Here is an 18,723-nt window from a genome sequence, read left to right as displayed (position 1 = left end):
ATTATTTGTCCCAGAAGGTTTCAATAAAACATCCTCCCATGAAAACAGTAATCACTGAACTCACAGCAAAACACCTTCAAGGAGTGTATCCATTTCACGGAAATGTTTCATAAAAATTTTGAAAAACAGCTAATAATATTTTTTTCTTTTTCATTAAGAGGTGTCTGTTACCTTTTTAAAGCTTGCTTTCTTTTTGAAGAAAAAGAAATTCTCTTCTCATTTAGGTAACTGTCTAATAGCTCAAACTCAATCTTCTGTCTTGTGCACATTGCTTTTCAGTAGTGGTGATGGAATAAAATATGAAACTGTATCCCCAGAAATCTGAGATTCTTTCCCAAATCCAGTCTGCTGTCTGTATTTCAGAAGCCACTTTGGGTCTGACTATTGAAACAGGGCAAAACAAGCTTATAAACTAAGCTAAAAATAACCCCCCCACAAACTTATAGGTTTGTATAGAATGCAATAGTTTTCTCAAATATCCGGTTTCTGCCCTACTTCTTCTAGAAAGATCATTCCTCAATCAATCATCCTAACTTGACACAAATGAATTGTTTCTGAAATCAGGAGTTTGATGACTCCCATTAAATGTTTTCATTTCAGAAAATTCTAGAATTCTTAAAAAAAAACCAAAAAACACCCTGTAAATCAAATACCTAAATACCTTTCCTGGGGGTGGGGACGGAAGTCAACTAATGCAAATCTGTACACTGAACGTGCTCTGTGTCCAATCCAGGATTAAATCTTTTTTAAGCAAGGCCTGCTGTTTCTTTCCATTATATCAGATAGTGGAAGAGGCACAAATTCCTTCAGGGACACAGTAGCTGCTGTGACAGTTTGTTAAAGAATATCTGGAGTTACAGCATTGAAAATATACCTGGCACAACCTCACAGAAGGGCAGGGGGAGGGAGAGAACGTGAGAAGTGAAGTCTGTGATTACAAAGCCTAATTTACTTTTCTTTTCAAAGATAAGCCACCAAAATATAAATGGATGGCCTGCAATCTTGTTAACTCAGTCTGGCACAATAAGGTCAAGTCAAATGCAGGGAAGAGAATGCAAATCTCCTTGAAACCTTTTATGGTTATGTTTTTAAAGTGCTGAAGTATTATAAAGGCAGCACTCTTTCCTATCAGTGATTAAGAAAAACTTCACCTAAAAAAAAGGGTGCAAATCCAAATTTCCACTCCGAAGACAAAAACACTACAAAACAAAATTAATACTCTCAGAAGAAAATGTATATATGTAATCCAGCCAAAGGGGTAAATGTGCTTTATGGACTGCTGTGCCATGGCTAGACTGGTCTGCTACCTGATCACACTTTTTAAGACTCCTGAAGTATCTGTAGCCCATCATTTGTGCTACCAGTTGAACACCAAATGGACTCAAGGTTTGCTATTTGAAACTTAGATCTGCACTGTAGCTGTATGTGACAGAATATGGTAGTTTGACATGTTCAGCTCTCTCTCACACTTCAAACATTAACCAAATGGTTTTAGATTAGAAAAGAAAGCTGTATCCTTCTGATGCTCTATTTATAAAGAGAGGCAGTAGATTCGTTATTTGTTTTGGTAACAACATCCTAGAGTCAGTTTCACACAACTGTTTTCCATTAATCCTTATAGTTAATCCTTAGATATGGCCAAACCAATTAACACTAACAAGTCCAACATAACTAGGAAGAAAAAAATAGAAGTGTGAAATGGGGTTATCAGGATGAGAAAAAAGAAAAATAATTTAAAAAGAGATCTTGATACCAATGTCTGTCATTTGTGCTGTCTCTCACTGCTTCTGTGAGAAAATAATAATTAAAATAAAAGCCAAAATAACTTACACCAAATCCCCTACACTAAGAAATTAGAATTCAGCTTAAAATATCTACATTGTGACTAGTTTTCATATAATTAAATATTATATATTTCCATGTAATTAAATTGTGCAAGTCCTCATGATGGCTGACTGGCATGTCCTGGCACGCTGCTGAAAAAATGCAAGAGATAAAAGGGGTCAGGAAAGCAATGATAGCAAAGAGGAGCAAAACTGAAATGAGGGATAAAATACCCTGAGCAGAACATCTACATTTTGCATTTTAGAAAGAGTAACTACCAAAAAATCTAGAAATTAGCAACACCAAGCTCTTATTATGTCAGTTTTGTTTATTCTCCCAAACCCACTATAATTCTAGAAAATTCTGCCTACTTATCCTATTATTTTTTCATCTCTTCACTTTAATCCAGAATAATACCTAAGCCTTAAAAAACCCAAACAAACCACACACTCCAAGAAAAAAATAGATCACCACAAAGCCAACTAAAAACCTCCAAACTTTGTTTATTTCATTACACTCTCTGCATTAGAAAATCATTTGCCAGCATCCATATACAAAATAGAATATAAAATAGTACAAAATGCCTGTACTTGATTTCTTAGAAGAATGCCAACAAATACTTCAACTCCTTTTCTTTATCACTCAACTGAAAATTCTAATGCTGCAGTTTTTTAAAAAAATGTAGCTTTCATTATTTAAAAAAAATTCTATGAGCAAGAATGTTGCATTCCTCCATTTTTAGGAGAGTGATTAAAAAACCAGACACATTTAATAAGTTCTAAAAGGCTTACAGAATAATAAGGCCCCAGTACTTACTTAGCCATGAGTTTTGCTATTCGATGACAGTCATTCTTGTCATAAAACCAAATACTGTAAATTGACACTAGAAAACAAGAAAAAAAGGTAGTTAAATCAATAGTCATACTATATGCAACATATGAATTTCCATCAATTTCCATTGGAACATTGTGTGTCACTACCTACCATTTTTAAAGTAATCTGAAATAGCACATGTGCAAACATAAATACATCTTCAGTCAGATTAAATGGAAGAACTGTAGAATCTTGATACTGTTTGTAAATAAAAGTGTCAGGAAAATGTTTTAACCAGCAGCTGCCTTCTCACTACAGTTGCAACCTCTTTTTTTTGAATTACTGACTTCATCATTTAAGCTAGGCCAAGGAATATCCATTTCAAAAAGCCACTGATTTTTATTTGTCAAATTCAAAGACCAACATTAACATCTGAATGACAGTTCAGTGGGAATTCCAGCCTCTCTGGAAGGTTCCCTTTCCAGAAGGAAGAAGTTCCAAAGCTCCCACCACACAGTCACATTCATGGAACAGCTCACAACTACACTCATAGTGACCCCCGCTCTTTGAAGGTATCAAGGACAAAGCAATGAGAGCAAAAGGGCTCCAGCTCAGCAAAACAGCCTCATTCTGGCTTTCAGAATAAGTAAAATTTCATTGTAAGTTTGCAGAGCTGGTGCTCGACCACTGAGCCTCCACGAGAGGGAGAAACTTTGTCAGGAGTGCCATGAGTGCTCCTTCCCCAGCAATCCTCCCAAGGCCTTTACCCACACACCAGCTCCTCTCCTCACAGTCCCCAGCTGCACCAACACCACAAAGTTCCACAGCTCTTTTCAGAATGGTATCAAATCCAACCCACAAAGCATTATTTTAAAGCTTAGTTCACCTATGAAGTTTGTACATGCATAAACTGCTATAACATCAAAGGCAATTAGACACTTTACACTTTAAAATTATTTTAATTTCTGAAAAAGATGCTTTCAGCCTTTTAAAACTCATCTTTATAATACAATTCATGTCAATGATTTTATGTAGCTGAAACCACTGACTATACATTTAAAGTGAAGGAAATGACTTTTTAAAGAAAACAACACAACCATTTCCAGTTAGAGGTAGATATTTATTTCACAATAAAATCCTTTTTCTTTCTTTATTCACTTTTTTCCCTCCACAAGATACTGAGAAACCTCAGGCAAAGCCCACTCAAAATTATGTCAAGCCATGGCAAAGAAGGCAACTATTTACCAAACTTTTTCTGGCCTTTCGACTTATCCCAGGTGTATTTTGTTGGGCCAAAATCCTCCAGGAGTCAGGCACACACCTCCTTTCTAGAAGAATATCCTATGACAACCTGAAATTCTTGGCTTTTCCTTCTTTTATTAAATAGCAGCTGTATTAATTTGAGTGTTTGTTTCTGTAGAGGTTCCAGCTTAAGTAATAGATAACAAAGCTTTTTGAGTCCTAAAAAAAAGAAATCAATGCACAAGAATATAAGCCAATAAAAAAGCATTTCATACACATAACCAATGCTTATGAAATGCTTCTATTAAACTTTTCAGTTTAATACAACTGGATTTTCTGCTAAGTTTCTAGCTTGTTACATGACAAAGAAGTAGCTCCTATTTTATCACTAAAGAAAAGCTCTTTGCCTTCCCTGACTTCATTATCAGACAAACTGCCAAGAGGAGAAAGCTGCTTCAAAAGCATACTTGCTGAAGAAATGAAGATAAAGAACTTATAATAATATCTAAATGGGACAAATGATAAAAGTCACACTCAATTTTGCCAGAAATAGGCTTAGACAAGACCACATGTATATCCAAATCTCAGTTTGGTGTAGACTGTGAGGCTTTTTTCCACTTTGTAGTACTGGCAAGCACAGGGAGTCACTCAAAACAATCTTACACAATATTACAAAGATGCAAAGCAGATTACAAACAAACTCTGGCATTAATGTAGGTACAAGTCCAACAGGCTGGAATGTTTACCTTCCTCTTTCCAAGAGGCCTCCTGTACTGCCAGTTCAGCTCCCTTCCCCAGAAGTGTGTGTCCAAACAGCATTACTATTACTATTTAATAGATATTTTCCTAGATACACACTCTACTTCCTTCCTTACATGCAGCTTCACTTCAGAACATTCGCATAGCAAAGACAGAGTTGGTTCTTACCAGCTCTTTTTAAATATGTGATTTTTTGCTATAGCCAGCATAAATATTAGTTGAACATTCCTATGTCTGGTGGTATCTTCCTACTGCAGTTATTGCAAGAACTGCATACAACAGAAGCCACCGAATTCTTCTAATTTTTCCATCCAGCTTTTCTACTGAATGCTGAGCAGCATCCTTAGCAATCAAGTAAAAGTAGTTTGTAATCATCAGCAGTAAATCTTTCAGTAGGAATCACACTGCATTTTGATACTCCTGAAGTAAGAGTAACCCATACCACAGACAAATCAGGTTCCATAAAACTAAAAGAAGTCATTTTCCTCATCTATGTTCTTCCCTGACATATGTCATTTTTGTTAGAAACACTGACCCATAATTATTTATCTAAACACATAACACTCAACTTCTCTCCAAACTTGTCTGAATCAATCCTTAAAACCTGATTAAAACTGAAATGGGAAACCAAAGAGCTTTTGAAAGAACAGAAGGATTATGGAAGACTTCCTGCTCAAGCCTAACAACAGAATAATACCAAAAGGAAGGTCTTGGACTCTTCTATAATCTGGATTAAGAGTGGGAATAGCCAAGTGCCACTGCGAGACGGAAGCCTCATCTTTGACAACATAAAATGAAGCTGCATCCCCAAACTGTAGTTTCACTTCAGCTCTCATTTTAAGTAAGCAACAAGAGGCAGTGTTCCCACCCTCAGATCCCCACAACTTTGTTAACCCATTGCTCCCCAAAGGGCCCCTCTCCCTTATGTCAACTGGGTACATTTTAGTCCAGACCAGATCCTTGATCCTGTTTCTCCATCAGCTTCACAAAAGGCCACTGGAGCATAAGAGAGCAGAAACAAGAAGCTTGGGACACACAGAAAGGGAAAACTTTAAATGGAACTGTGTGCCACAGGAGGTGCACATGGACTCATCAGCACTGCCAGTTTCAGCGATTCCAGACATTGTTACTCCCTTCCCCTAGGCAGTTTAGGAATTTGTACAAATACATCTTCAGCTCATTCAAAGAGATGTTTTGTTTAAAACTTCCCTTTACTATCTGGAAGAGCTGGTAGAAAGGAGAGAAAAGTTTTATTTTACAGGTCCAATTTAGATGTTGCCATACAATGAAACAGAATAACTTGGAGTTTTTCAAACTCTTGAAAGAAAAGGACTCATTTTGAAACCCCTCCTATAATGTAACCATGGAAAACAACTTGATCTCACTTCCATAAAGAAAAGCACACATTTGCTTCATTTTACACCTCAAACAGAGTTGATGACATAAAGCTCTTCTCTTAAAGCTTGTATTTCCTCTAGTAGCAGTCAGTTGAAACGCCATCTCTCCTCTGTCAGTCAGCTCTGTATCACTGACATTCTTATTTATTTCCTACATGTAGATATTAGCCTGCCACACAGACTAATAAACCATTAGAATGAACAGAAAAAAACCAGTTATAACAGTTCCTCCCTTTCCTATTATTTTGAATACCTAAACATCATCCAAGCTCAGGATCACTTTAACTAACTGCCATATGAGTATTATATGGAAGGAGAGGGATTGCTGCTTTGCAACCCAACCCAAAGAAGAAAAGCTATTGCAGCTAGAGTGCCATCTTTTAGGTCAAACAATGTATTTTTAGAACTTTACAGTTTTCAATCATTCCTCCCCTCCCCCAGCTTGCATTGCTTCTTCTGCTATGCAGATATGAAGAACAGGCTCCTTTCTTATCTCAGACTAAACCACTGGGTTAATGTGCTTGCTGGAGAGCCAGGCAGCCTCAGCAATCACAGAGATATGTTACACTTAATGGAACATGTGTGATAACAAGAGACTTTCCTTACCAGTTTTGAAACCAGTCAGGGGCTCTTTGAAACACTTCTGATGCAACCCATTTCATTTTGCTGTTCAGGATACAAGTTGTTTTCATCAATTATACAACAAGCCCAGAAGACAGCACTTTGTAACTGAGTTTTCCACTTAAATGTTTAAACCTCTCCAAAATCCATTATTTTTGTATCACTAACTCTTACCTTGGACAGGAATAAGAAGCAAGGAAAAAAGCTACACCACCACAAACAAAAACCCCACACCAAACAAGGACCATTTATTTTAATACCCGACTTTTATGCTAAACATCTGTCTTTTCAGCACCATGGAAATCAGCCTGCCTGACCTCCCAAGTGAACTGGCTTGGATTAAAACACCTTTTAATCAAGACCAACACCACCGATACAAAGGAAAAGTTATAAATGAGAAAGGCTCAGAAGAATCTTTCCTGCAGACTTTGGGAGGTAAGTTCAACAGTGCTTAAAATTTTGACTAATTTTCCTCAATTACTAAGCAAACTATTAACTAACAGCTTCAGATGATCACATTACAGATTGAAAGGAAGTACTGAACTTCAGACTGGACTGTTATTACTGTTACTGGCTGAACTGTATATGCATTCTTTAAAATAGAGTTTAACATGCTTTCCACAAAAGACAAGAGAAAACAAGCTTAGGTTCACTCAAAAAAAACCAAAAAAAGGTCAATGGGATTCAGTATTTCATGAATAAATACTCTGAAAACTCTAAAGAATGTGCATGTGTCCAGAGGGAGAGTTTAACAAGGATCAAATATACCCAGCAGTACTTGTTCCAGACCAAGAAATAATATATGGCGAATTAAGTATGAAGTACAATCTCAAATTTTTTACCTTTTAAGAGTAATTCTAAATTTAAAATATGCTACAGTAAGTCAAACAATCTCTGTTCAATTTGGCAATTTCTTGATCTGCTCATGTCTGGAGATATCTGCTTTCCTTAATTCTTTATAACAGTGAAAACAAGAATATTTTTTTTCTATTTACGACTGCAAGTGGTAGAACGTCTCACAGTTTCTGAGTCACACTCTTACCATCTCTGCTTTAGGGTCTTATGCCTCACAAAAAATGGTGTAAGTTCATTCTTCTTTTGATTTGGAACCATATAATGCAGCCAGAATAATTTTGAGATCAAAAATTCTGGAGCGAGGAAAGATTTCCCCATTAAAAGCTGAAATATGAAAAAGCTAATATTGGGATAGAGGGGAACCTCACAGAATAATGAATAACAAATTGACCCAAATATTTTCCATTTCACACAGAGAGCAGCAAAAGGCAGACATAAGAAAGGTGCTGTATCTGTTTTCCTTCCAGAGTGGCCATGGAAGTTTCCTTCATGCCCCACCCTGCAAAAGTGGTAGTACTCACCCCCATGAGCTGTGAAAATCAGTAATTTCCTCTAGGAATAAAAAGGCAACTATCTAGTCTTGGTCTAAGAGTATGAAAATGCCTCTGTGCAACTGGATAAAATATCATGTCTACAGCTTAACAAAGTTAACTCCTGATATGCAGCAAACCAACAATTCCTTTGTATGTTAAGAATGTTTGAAAAAATCAAATTACAAAATAACAGTAAAACCCCACTAAAATATTATGATCTAGTATGACAGGCAAATCATTCTTATGGCTCTAGCCAAGCAAAAACAATGTTTGTAGACTGCTTGCAATGTTCCTCACATAAGTCATTAGCAGCTCTGCACAGACTGGAGTAGGTTACTCGCTGTCCTCACAACAGCTCTTGTGCTGCTGAAGACAGAAATGCCAGAGGTCTGGTCTGCAGCATGGATTATTATCTTCTTAAATCAAGACAGAATCCCAGAACAAAGTGAAAACACAAAGTTTGTAAAACAGTAGTACCACATTGAATATAAATATAGTTGACATGGAATCTTCTCCAAATGCATGGTGACGTAATTTTGCTTTGATCGTCTTCTACTGTTTCTACCATGCCCTGGTGAAATCTCTATTTGTTACTGATCCTGTTACAACATAATTACAGAGGCACAAAGTACGTTTGTCTCTGCCAAACAGCACTATTAACATGATTTTAGGTTTTTACTGGATAGTCTGAGCCATTGCCCATCTGTAAGCTAAGGAAACAGAATCAGCAGCACTCAGCAACCTTAACAGGGCAACTTACTCATAAAGAGCTCCTAACGATAGCAGATTTTTTTCAAGGATGCAATAAAAGCCACTCTACAAGACACAGGGTTGTGTAAGAGGAAGCTTTTCCTTGCACAAACTACAAGTCCATCCTCCTTCAGTCATTAAGTGATCTCAGAAGAACTTCACCTTAAGCCATTAGAGACCCGTGACATTAAGCCCTTGGAGGTACACATTATAGTAACCACTGGCTTAAATTTCTGATTTGAATTAGTTCCAAAAATGCAAAGGTTTTTCATGCCAGCAGGCAACTGAGCAGAAGTGGAGATCCTTCCGCATGAAGAGAACTTGGACAAGAATCCCCTGATCTACCCAGACACACAAAACACACACACTGAAAATTTGTCAGCAAATCCAAATTTGCCTGCAAATTCACAAATACTGTGCAAATAGAGGCAAACAGCTTTAGCACAATTCAACCATATAATTTGTTTTCTAACTCTTTCAGAGGATAGAGAATTTGGAAAACCTTATGTAAGGAAAATAATCCAAAACAAAACAGCTTAATGCAAAATGTAAGGGAGTTAGTGGTGTGGAAATTATAAGGAATAAAAAGCTTAGATGCCATTTTCAATGCTTTTAAGCTTGTATTTGAATAAAGTGAACACTCTCAGAGGGCACAAAAACTCATCTGCAGTTCATTTGTGACACCTGAGAAAATAACTAATGACATACTAACTGCACTGGACATCTTCTATCTGACATCACTGGAAACAGGATGGGGTAATGAAAGAAAGGACAGTTTCCGACCAAAGTCATTTAAAATGTCAATGGCAAAGAAATAAGATGAAAAGAAATACTCCTGATTACCTCAGAATGCAATTCCCACATCCAGTCTGTAACTTTTCCTTGCTGACCTTTGTACGAATTCCTCCTCCCTTACTTGTACTATTCTATGTCATCTCTATCCTAAACCCAAGAGCCTCCCACAGATCTTACACACTAGTGTCCCACAGGAAAAGGAAAGCTTTCATCAAGGAAAGGAAAACAACTGACTTGAGGGGTTTCGGAGGTTGTTGCAAGGTGGTGCTTGGTCTCTTCTCCCAAGTAATGGGACGAGAGTAAACAGCCTCAAGTTGTGCCATCAGAGATTTATATCGGGTTTTAGGACAAGTTTTTTCATAGAAAGGGTTGTCAAGCCCTGGAACAGGCTGCTCAGGGCAGTGGTGGAGCCACCATCCCTGGAGGTATTTAAAGGATGTGTAGATGTGGCACTGAAGGACTTGGGTTAGTGGTGGACTGTGCAGTGCTGGGTTAACAGTTTGGTGTGATGATCTTAAAGGTATTTTCTAGCCAAAACAATTCTGTGATTCCCTCCCTTAAGTGATCCTCTAGTCAGTGTCACACATCATGGTGATTCCACAGCAGCTCCTGCTTCCTTATACCATCAGCAGTTACAACAAATGAATCAACTTCTTGCTTCCCTTATGTCAGCAACCTCACAACTGCAATTCTTTCCTGACACCTTAAGGTCCATCCCGTCCCTACCACCTCCATCTACAGCTCCTCTTCCTTCCAAACCAAGCAATCTGCTAAAACACTCAACTCAATACAGTACTTTCCCCAATCTATTGCCAGTCACTTCCCTAACCTCCCAGACTTTTCAAATTACTGACCAGTTTTGACTTCCTCTTTGTGACACTTACAGATGGACACTTGCTAAGATTATGAAACAGAGGAGACCATCTGCCTTAGGCTGTTCTTTGCCACCATGACGGAATTTATCCTACTTCTTACAGATCCCAGAGGCCTTCCAAGGGGAAAAAAGGAAGGGATTAACATTTGACTGGTCTATTAGGTACACCAAAGCACAGCCAAAGCAGTGTTCCCATCTGTAACTCAGGGGGACATTCAGATAGGAGTGAAACATGTTTAGATTAAACCCATCAGACCATAAATTAAAGACCAGAGCAATACTGCACTTTGGTAGTTTATTCGCTTTTTACTGAAAGTAGGAAGTGATCATAATATAACAGCTATATAAGTAAATTTAGCATTTTAGATAGAAAACATCAGATATTCCACTGGAACTTGCCCCATTACATTATATTTGAAACAGACATCATAGCAATCAGAAATGATCTAGGTTACAAAACTGAACCTGAAGTTTACTTGGATTAGAGAAAGTTATACTCACAGCTGGCATTTCTGTAGAGAAGAAAGGGTTCATGGAGCTGAAACTCTAAATCTTTATTTACTGGTTCAACCAGATTGTGCATATTCAGTCGATTCACTATCGTAAAACCATGATAAGGAGAAGCTGACCTATTGTGTCAATGAAAACAAAACCAAGGATTAATACCTTCATCAACAGAAGTAATTTTCTGAAACCAAGTTATGAATTCATCTTCAAATTTCCATTGTTTTTTTATGTGAAGCTTTAGCAGTCCTGAAGCTCTCACAGTTGTTTTCTTATGCCATTTCTTGGCATGCCACCTAATTTCAATTTCAAACTACACTTACCTCAAAGCAGGATTAGGATTAACATTACAGTTCTACACTGTTAAACTGCTGAATCAAAGATATGCCTCTGAAAAATCTATTAAAAAAAACTAGGGCACGTCCACCATTAAAATGCAAATGTATTCAATACTTGACATAAGACCGTTTTGAGGCATTTTAGAATTTTTTTATTAGAGGAGAAAAACCAAACCAAACCACTTACACAGCACCATTACCTTACTGTAAATAGACATGACAATAAAAAAGAGATGCTGTCTTAAATAGCAGGAAGTACCCTTAGAGGGATAACCATAAACAGTAATTTCTTCTTAAAGGGCAACTCTGGAAATAAGGACTTAACCCAGTGTCCTGAAAGTAAATTATTCAGAATTGTATTGCACAGTGAAGCAATTTTTATTTATCTAGATTTCTGCTGGACACCAGGTGGAAAAAGAAAACACTGAGCAAGCACTGAAAGTTCAAGATAGTTTTAGATCTGGCATGAATGTCCTGTCAGCACTCAAATGTACTTGTAAGCTGGTATATAATCAACAACAGCAGCACAATGAAGGTAGGCTAAAAATCAGACACAATCAGATGGTAAATATGAAGATTTCTGTAACAGGATGGCAACCTTTACCTAACTGATAACAAAAGTCTGTCAAGAACTTCCAAGGACAGAGTAAACATTACCATCACAAGTGAGTCCCTTAATGCACCTCACAGAACTTGTTTAAAATGGTCAACTAGTGACACTGAAAGCTTTTGCTTTGGTTTTTGTTCTGATTTTTTTTTAAAAAAAGTTTGGTTCACTTTCTTACACTAAGTATTTCCAAGCTGGGAGCTGAAGTAACAGGAACTGGTTACTCAAATCCCTACATAGTACCAGGATAAAATACTGTAATGACCAAATTATGACAGTCTGCTTCAATATGGCTGAAATCTGCATTATTTCTATTTCTTACCTTCAACAAAGTGTTATATCTTTAGATTTTTTCTATTTGCCTGTAATTTAAAATTTGAACTCATGGCTGATTTTATCTGCTGGTTCTCCTCCTCACCCCTTTTACCTGTCCTAGGGAACTGAAATTTCTTCCATGGTTTTGATGAGGAAATCAAAAAACCCCCAAAACCAGACACTATGAGATCTCAGCTTTTGGGCAACTTCATCCATTTACAGAAATTTATGCCATGTGCTCATCTCTATTGTTTTAATTATCAATTGCATGGATTTTAGGAGACAAAGGGAGACTTGGCATTTAACAAACTCAATGCATTAACAAATACTATTGAATTAATAAAATAAGCTCAATTTGATGTGGGTACGTATGTAGCATTCAAGTTTTACGCTTTCTCAAGAGTACTTTTAGGGGCTTTTGACCCTATAAAGTACTTTAGAAGTTATTTACCCATGTGCAGAGTTTATTCTTTTTGAATGAGTACACAGCAGTTAACAGCTGGACAAGCAAAAAATGATGAGTATGAAAGCTCTGCAGGAAACCATCTGGAGTTTGTTTTCCTAAGGAAGGAAAACAAACATCACCACCACTAAATCCCCCTCCCCCCAAAAAAAACAATCCAAACCAACCCTTACCTTTTATACACAAATAAGGTCCCTTCTATGTCGGTTTTCTCCTACAAAAAACAACAAATGCACTTCAGGGATGTGCCTGTTCACACAGTTATGTACATTTTGTACCGTGTTTCAATTGCAAAGCTTAAAATATCCTTATCTTTCACTACGGTTTGACAACACAGGTCTAAAAATATGTTTTCCTATTTTCAGAAACTACCAATTTTTATTTTTTTTTTATCAGAAAGATTAGGAAGTTAAACCTACTTCCAAAAGTCTTTGCTCACTCTCTCAATTTGCCGATGTGTTACATACATAGTGTTCCACAACCTTCCCATGCTGAGCCTGACCGGGCAGACTCCAGATATCGGAGAGGTTGTGTTCCAGTTTCACTCCAAGGACAGCAACAACAGCACAGCACGGTAGAACTATGGGCCATGGCTCTGTGTCAGACTCCAGCTTCCAGAGCAACCCTCACCACGAGCGCGGAAAGCTGCTGCAGCTCCAGGCCTCACGCGACAGCGAGAAGCTCCCCGTATTCCCATTTTTATGGCTCTGTGATGAACCCGGTGGGCAAGACAAAACTGTGTTTTAATGTAATGACGAACACTCACATCCCTTAAATCCTCCTCTTCCCGAATTAGGGCTCTGCGCAACAGGCAGGAGCAACAACAAAAAAGTACCATTAGAAAAGACAAAAAAATTCAATGGCCACCAGAAGCCAAAGCGCTCTCCAGCCCCAGCACTGCCCCGGTCCAAGGGGGAACGGCGCCTCCTCCCCGAGCGCACACACGGCCTCGCCTCTCCCTCTTCCTCCTCCTTTTCTCTCCCTCTTCTTCCTCCTCCTCTCCTCCCCCTCCTCTACTCTCCCACTCGCCTCCTCTCTTCGTCTCCTTTTTTCTCTCTCCCCTAACACAAGTGGGGGGGAACGCGCCCAAACCCCAAACTTCCCCCTGGGTGAGCGCAGCCCCGCGCGGGCCCCGTGCGGACGCGCCGGGCCAGGCGGCTCCCGGGCCCGCCCCGCCGGACTCACCCACTCGTTGTCCTTAGGGCTGAAGCTGTAGAGCGCGACCTGGCCGGTCACGTCGGCGATGCCGGTAATGAAGGGGTCGTGCCGCCGAAGGGCCGCCAGGCTCATCTCCTGCCCCGCTCTGCCCGCCGCCTCCATCTTGCACCCGGGCAGCCCCGCCCGCGGAACGGCGACAGCCGCGCTGGTGCACCGGCGCACCCGGCCCCGCCGCCGGCCGGAGCGCCCGGCCCGCGCCTGCAGTTCCGCCCGCCGGCCAGGCCCCCCCGCCCTCCCGTCCCACTGGGCCCTTCCCAGCCCCTTCCCGGGTCCCTCTTCTCAACCCGGGACCCGCAGCCCCTTCCTGGCTCCCCGCTCCCCCCTCGCAGCTCCGACGACCGAGGGCTTGCAGGGCCGTGGTCCCTTGGCGGAGCCCCGTGGGCTCTGGGCAGGGCCGCGCCCCCGCCGACACGCGTGGGCCGGGCTGAGGGCTGGCCGTCGCAGCTTGTTATTGTTTATTTACCCCGTTAGGAATGTAAGGGCTCGGGGATTTACCGCAGACTGCCTTGTGAAGTGCTATGAGCCGGGTCTCAGACTCAGGAATTATCTTCCAGCACTTTGAGGGTGATGCTGTTTGCTCCCGTGTCTGTCATTTTCTGGTGTATCAGTGTTTCACGGTCTGCAGTGGGATGTGGAATATTCAATATTTTTGAAGAATTTGGGGATTAAGTATTTCTTTCAGGTATAATAAACATCCACAGATATGTTTCTCAAAGTAAAGGTACATAGGACAGTAAATGTCAGAGTGCTATGTAATACATAGCAACATTTGCTGAAACAACAACAAAGTGACATGCAGTGCAATGAGCTTTATCCTGCAGTTTTTTCAGTTACTGGGGATTTTAGAAATAGGAAAGTATAGAATATTCATCAGGACTAAGGCATGAATTACTTCCAAGATCACTCAGGTTCAAGTATGTGTGTAGCATTTTGTGCAATCTGACAGGAAAAAAAACAGGTTTGTAAATTTCTAAGCAAAACCTTGTTTGTAGCAAGCTCCTGATCCTCCTGACAATTTAAAGAGTGTGTGCCATGCTTTGTGTTACCACAGGTCATGTTGTTTGTTACAGGTGGACAAACTTCTGATTTTAAAACAGCTTTACAGAATAGCCCTCTACCACGATGGCTGACATTTAATGTACAAACTATAAACAAAGATCCAGCAGTTGTGTGGTTCCAAAAAAAGTCTTTCTGACAAGCAGTGGAAATACAAAGTTCCAGTATAATATAATTTTTTAAACTGTAAAGCTTGTGGGGCTGAACAATAATGTACTTGTTCTGGTGCCAAACAGTTCTAGTATAAAGTAAAAATGCATTGCTTAGGAAAAAAGTGATCTAGACACAAAACTTCATCCTGGTAACACCCTTGAAACCCAGCGCATAAGCATCAGTAAAAAAACCTCAACAAAAGTCATATGGAATGTCTTAGAGCTCCATAAATTGTCCATGTCCTTCTAATGGTTTCACCACAGGAGAGCTTAATTCATAAAATTTGGGTTTTGTTTGCTCTTAAAGGCAATACTTTGATGTAAAATATCTCATTATTCACTAACAGTTTATATTAGAGAAAGACAATAGGAGGAAATTAAAGTTTGAGAACAATTTTACAGAGCAACAACATTCTAAGAACTCAACTGAAACAGAAGGAAAATGACAAAAACTTAAAAAAAAATGGTTCTAAATGGCATCTTAAACATCTGCATCAAACTGCTCCTTTCTGCAAGATTTCTCTGAAGAAAAGGTAGATTTCAGGTTTTCAAATTTATTGGCAAAGGAAATTTTCTGCTGTGGGAGATCTCATTCGTGAAAACTCCTGGGCTTTGTCTTGCATTGAAAGTGAATCACAAGGAGCAACAAGAAAGAAAGGGAAGCAGAGGTTTGTAGTTATGGATTATTTTCCCCCTTTATTTGCCAATTCCACTTCTGCATTTCAGTGAGTTTATTTTCCCTGTCTTCACTGTTGTTGCACTGGAATAAAATATTTAGTATCAGAAATGATGATGCACAGCCTTTCATCTGCCTTCTCAGCCTTGAAGCACAGCAAAGTGTGCGTACACAGTCTCAGGGTACACTGGGAAGTTGTAGCTACTCGGGCGTGTGCTGTGGGTGTTGTGTGGTGCAAACCTCCCTGGCCTTCTGTGCAGCTGTGCTGGGGAATTGTTCCTCTCACTCCCTGCTCCTGAGTCTTGCACGGAGCCAGGCACAAGTGGGATGATGCCCTTTTCATGTTTTCTCTGTGAGTGGGATAGATTCCATTTGTGTTTCAACAAGCGAAGGGAGCATCATGTTTTATAGTTCACTTATTCTACTGAGGTTTTATAGGACAGGATATGATAATTTATTACCCTGCATACTGTTGTCTACTTCATATATGTTAATATTAAGGCAGATGAAGTAATAAAGACCCTCTTTCTCTCTTTCATTTGCTTGTGACACCATGGCTGGGTCTCTTGCTCTGCTATTGGCAGTTCTGTTATATAAACTCTTTTCCTGGACCCTGTTTTTACACAGTAGATTACTGATGTATTCCCAAAGCTTATTTGGGCTGCAGTACTCCTTTAAACTTCCTACAGGAAAAGTCTTCGTTCTGCAGTCCTTTTCTTTTTCCCTTGTTGGCTGAATATCTCAGCAAAAGATCTATTGCTGCTGTTCCGATGAGGGAGAAGTGCAGCCAGTGCTCCCAGTCAGTGCATTTCCTGTTATTACTCCAGGCTGAATTAGGGTCCAGTGAGTCCTGCAAATCTGAGTGACTCATAGAGCTTGTATTTTATCTTTGAAGTTTTCTGCTCAAAACAATTGCCAGAAATTCCTGGTTTCATGAGCTGTTTTGCAAATGACACACTTCTGTTGGTTTGTTTGCAGATGTTTTCCTTCTTTTATAATAGGAGGCAATTTCTGGGCTATTGATTAGCAGCTGCATTGTTATCTATACTCTAAATTTCAGGATAATGGCTGTAATTTTACAGACTGTTTATTTGGGCTTAGGTCTACATAGGACAAAAGGTCCTGGTCATAACCTCCTTAATAACTTAATGAACTTTTATTTTGCATTTAATTCTTAAAAAAAAAAAACAAAACAAGGGGCAGGGAGGGGATGCTACAATTTTTGAAGTGCTGACATTTATTTGAAAAATGCTTTTATCTCACAGGTGGCATTACTTGAGCATTTTCATCATTTGTATAAATATGGTATAAACTGCTCAGGTTGTGTTGTTACCTTCCCCGACAATTGTTCTGCTCTTTGGAGAGCCAAGTGGATCAGCAGCCTTTCCTAGGAGTTCCAACTTGCACTCTGCTCTTTCTGCACCAATGCTGCAGCCACAGATACCTTATTGCATATTCATGGTGACAGGTATTTGTTTTCAGCTGTGCAAAATCTTTTTCCTCCTTCAGAGAAAAGTTTTCCAAATTGTTATGTATTAACAGTGCCATAGGGCAGCAGTGTTAATCCAAACAATTGAAATTGGTGGGAGAGGATGGTGTGAAAAGAGACTCCAGGTTTAGCAGGATCATCCCATGGAAGTGACGAGGTTTAGGAAGATTGTTCTGGGACTACTGACTTACTCAGCTGTAAGTATGGGATTTTTTCCTGTTTCTGGGCATTAAAAACAACAGCATTTTATGAAAAAAGGTAACTTAATAAAATACAAGGAAAATGACAAAGAAAGAAAAGCAGCCATATATGTGTCCACTGACATTTTGGATATGAGTGTAACCAACAGGTATGGTGCTTCTAAGAGATTCTGAAATAATATTGAAAGAAACAGAGAAAAGTCATTCAATTACAGTTACAACTGAATAAAAACAAAGTATGAAAATACTCAATTTGATTTATATAGCAAAGCTACTCCCACAACAACAGTGTAAGAGGGTGAAATAGGTCACAGGCAGCCCTCCTTACATTGCTCAATAACATTAGAAGGATTAATCATTTATGGATTATCTCCTAGAAACAATGATCTGGTGCAGACAGGTAATCCAATCTCCTCTATCTTTCTAACCTGGTTTGCCATTTCACAGGAGATTGTGGAAGGGTGGCAAGTTTTTCTAGGAAGACATTGCCTACCAGCTTGAAACATGTAAATTGCTGGAATTTGCATCAAAATATGACAGCTCTTCTATGATGAAGGTAGGTAGTGAAATTAGACAGGTATTTTTTTTTTTTTTTAACTAGGGCACAGAGGTTCAGCTCAAAATTATATCATGTTCACCCTTAGTTAGAATCTGTCACTCACAGAGTAAAGAGAGAAGTTTATCATTGACATATATCAGAACTAAAGAGAAAACGTTATTCCTGGGACTCAGCATTTTGCATAATATCCAGCAATGTGTTTTTCCTGAGTAAATTTGTAGAAAAATTTGAATACAACTTATTTTTGAATGCAAGCCTTTCAGTGATGGCAGCCTCTGTAAGTCCATTAGATGCAGGTGAGCAGCCTAACTTTTACTGTTTGCTTGTAAATGTAGTACATTGGGCTTTGAACAAACATCTTTAGCCACTTCTGGAGTGTTTTATCTGGCTGTAGCCTCAAGGCCTGCTGTTGAATATATTAGGCTGTACTAATTTCATTGATGAAAATGAACTCCATTGCAAATATTAATTGGTCAAAATATTGCAGTAGCAAAAGTGCACCATCAGTGATTTTTAAATGCTTACTTAGTTTTGCACGTAGTTGCTGTTTTATTGCTATAATAATGTTAGGCAAAAAATATTCAATTGCTATTACAAGCAGAGTAGCCTGTTCCCCTAGGTCTCTTGGTACAGTTAAAAAAAAAAAAAAAAGAGGATAATTAGATTAGCAAGGCCCTGCTCTG

General features: G+C 39.1%; 1 protein-coding gene across 4 annotated transcripts in view; it reads right to left on the bottom strand.

Annotated features, from left to right (window-relative positions):
- The window catches only part of DCP1A (decapping mRNA 1A), a 34,410-nt gene extending 17,431 nt beyond the window's left edge, over nucleotides 1-16,979 (bottom strand). For 2 of the 4 annotated variants that reach the window (XM_086846709.1, XM_086846710.1), the window contains exons 1-4: nucleotides 13,876-16,979; nucleotides 12,864-12,904; nucleotides 10,965-11,092; nucleotides 2,641-2,707 (exon numbers count right to left, since the gene is read on the bottom strand). In XM_086846709.1, the coding sequence (XP_086702835.1) occupies nucleotides 2,641-2,707; nucleotides 10,965-11,092; nucleotides 12,864-12,904; nucleotides 13,876-14,010 (371 nt within the window). In that variant the 5' untranslated portion in view covers nucleotides 14,011-16,979. Of the gene's footprint in view, nucleotides 1-2,640; nucleotides 2,708-10,964; nucleotides 11,093-12,863; nucleotides 12,905-13,109; nucleotides 13,663-13,875 lie in introns of those variants that run through there. The other 2 variants (XM_086846711.1, XM_023935449.2) reach the window with 2 other exon arrangements.
- Between the last annotated feature and the right edge of the window lie 1,744 nt (nucleotides 16,980-18,723).

This window comes from Cyanistes caeruleus, chromosome 11 (assembly GCF_971803275.1).
Source record: "Cyanistes caeruleus chromosome 11, bCyaCae1.hap1.1, whole genome shotgun sequence".
NCBI lineage: Eukaryota > Metazoa > Chordata > Aves > Passeriformes > Paridae > Cyanistes > Cyanistes caeruleus.
The sequence above is the reverse complement of the archived record's forward strand: the minus strand, read 5'-3'. Positions and strand labels throughout refer to the sequence as shown.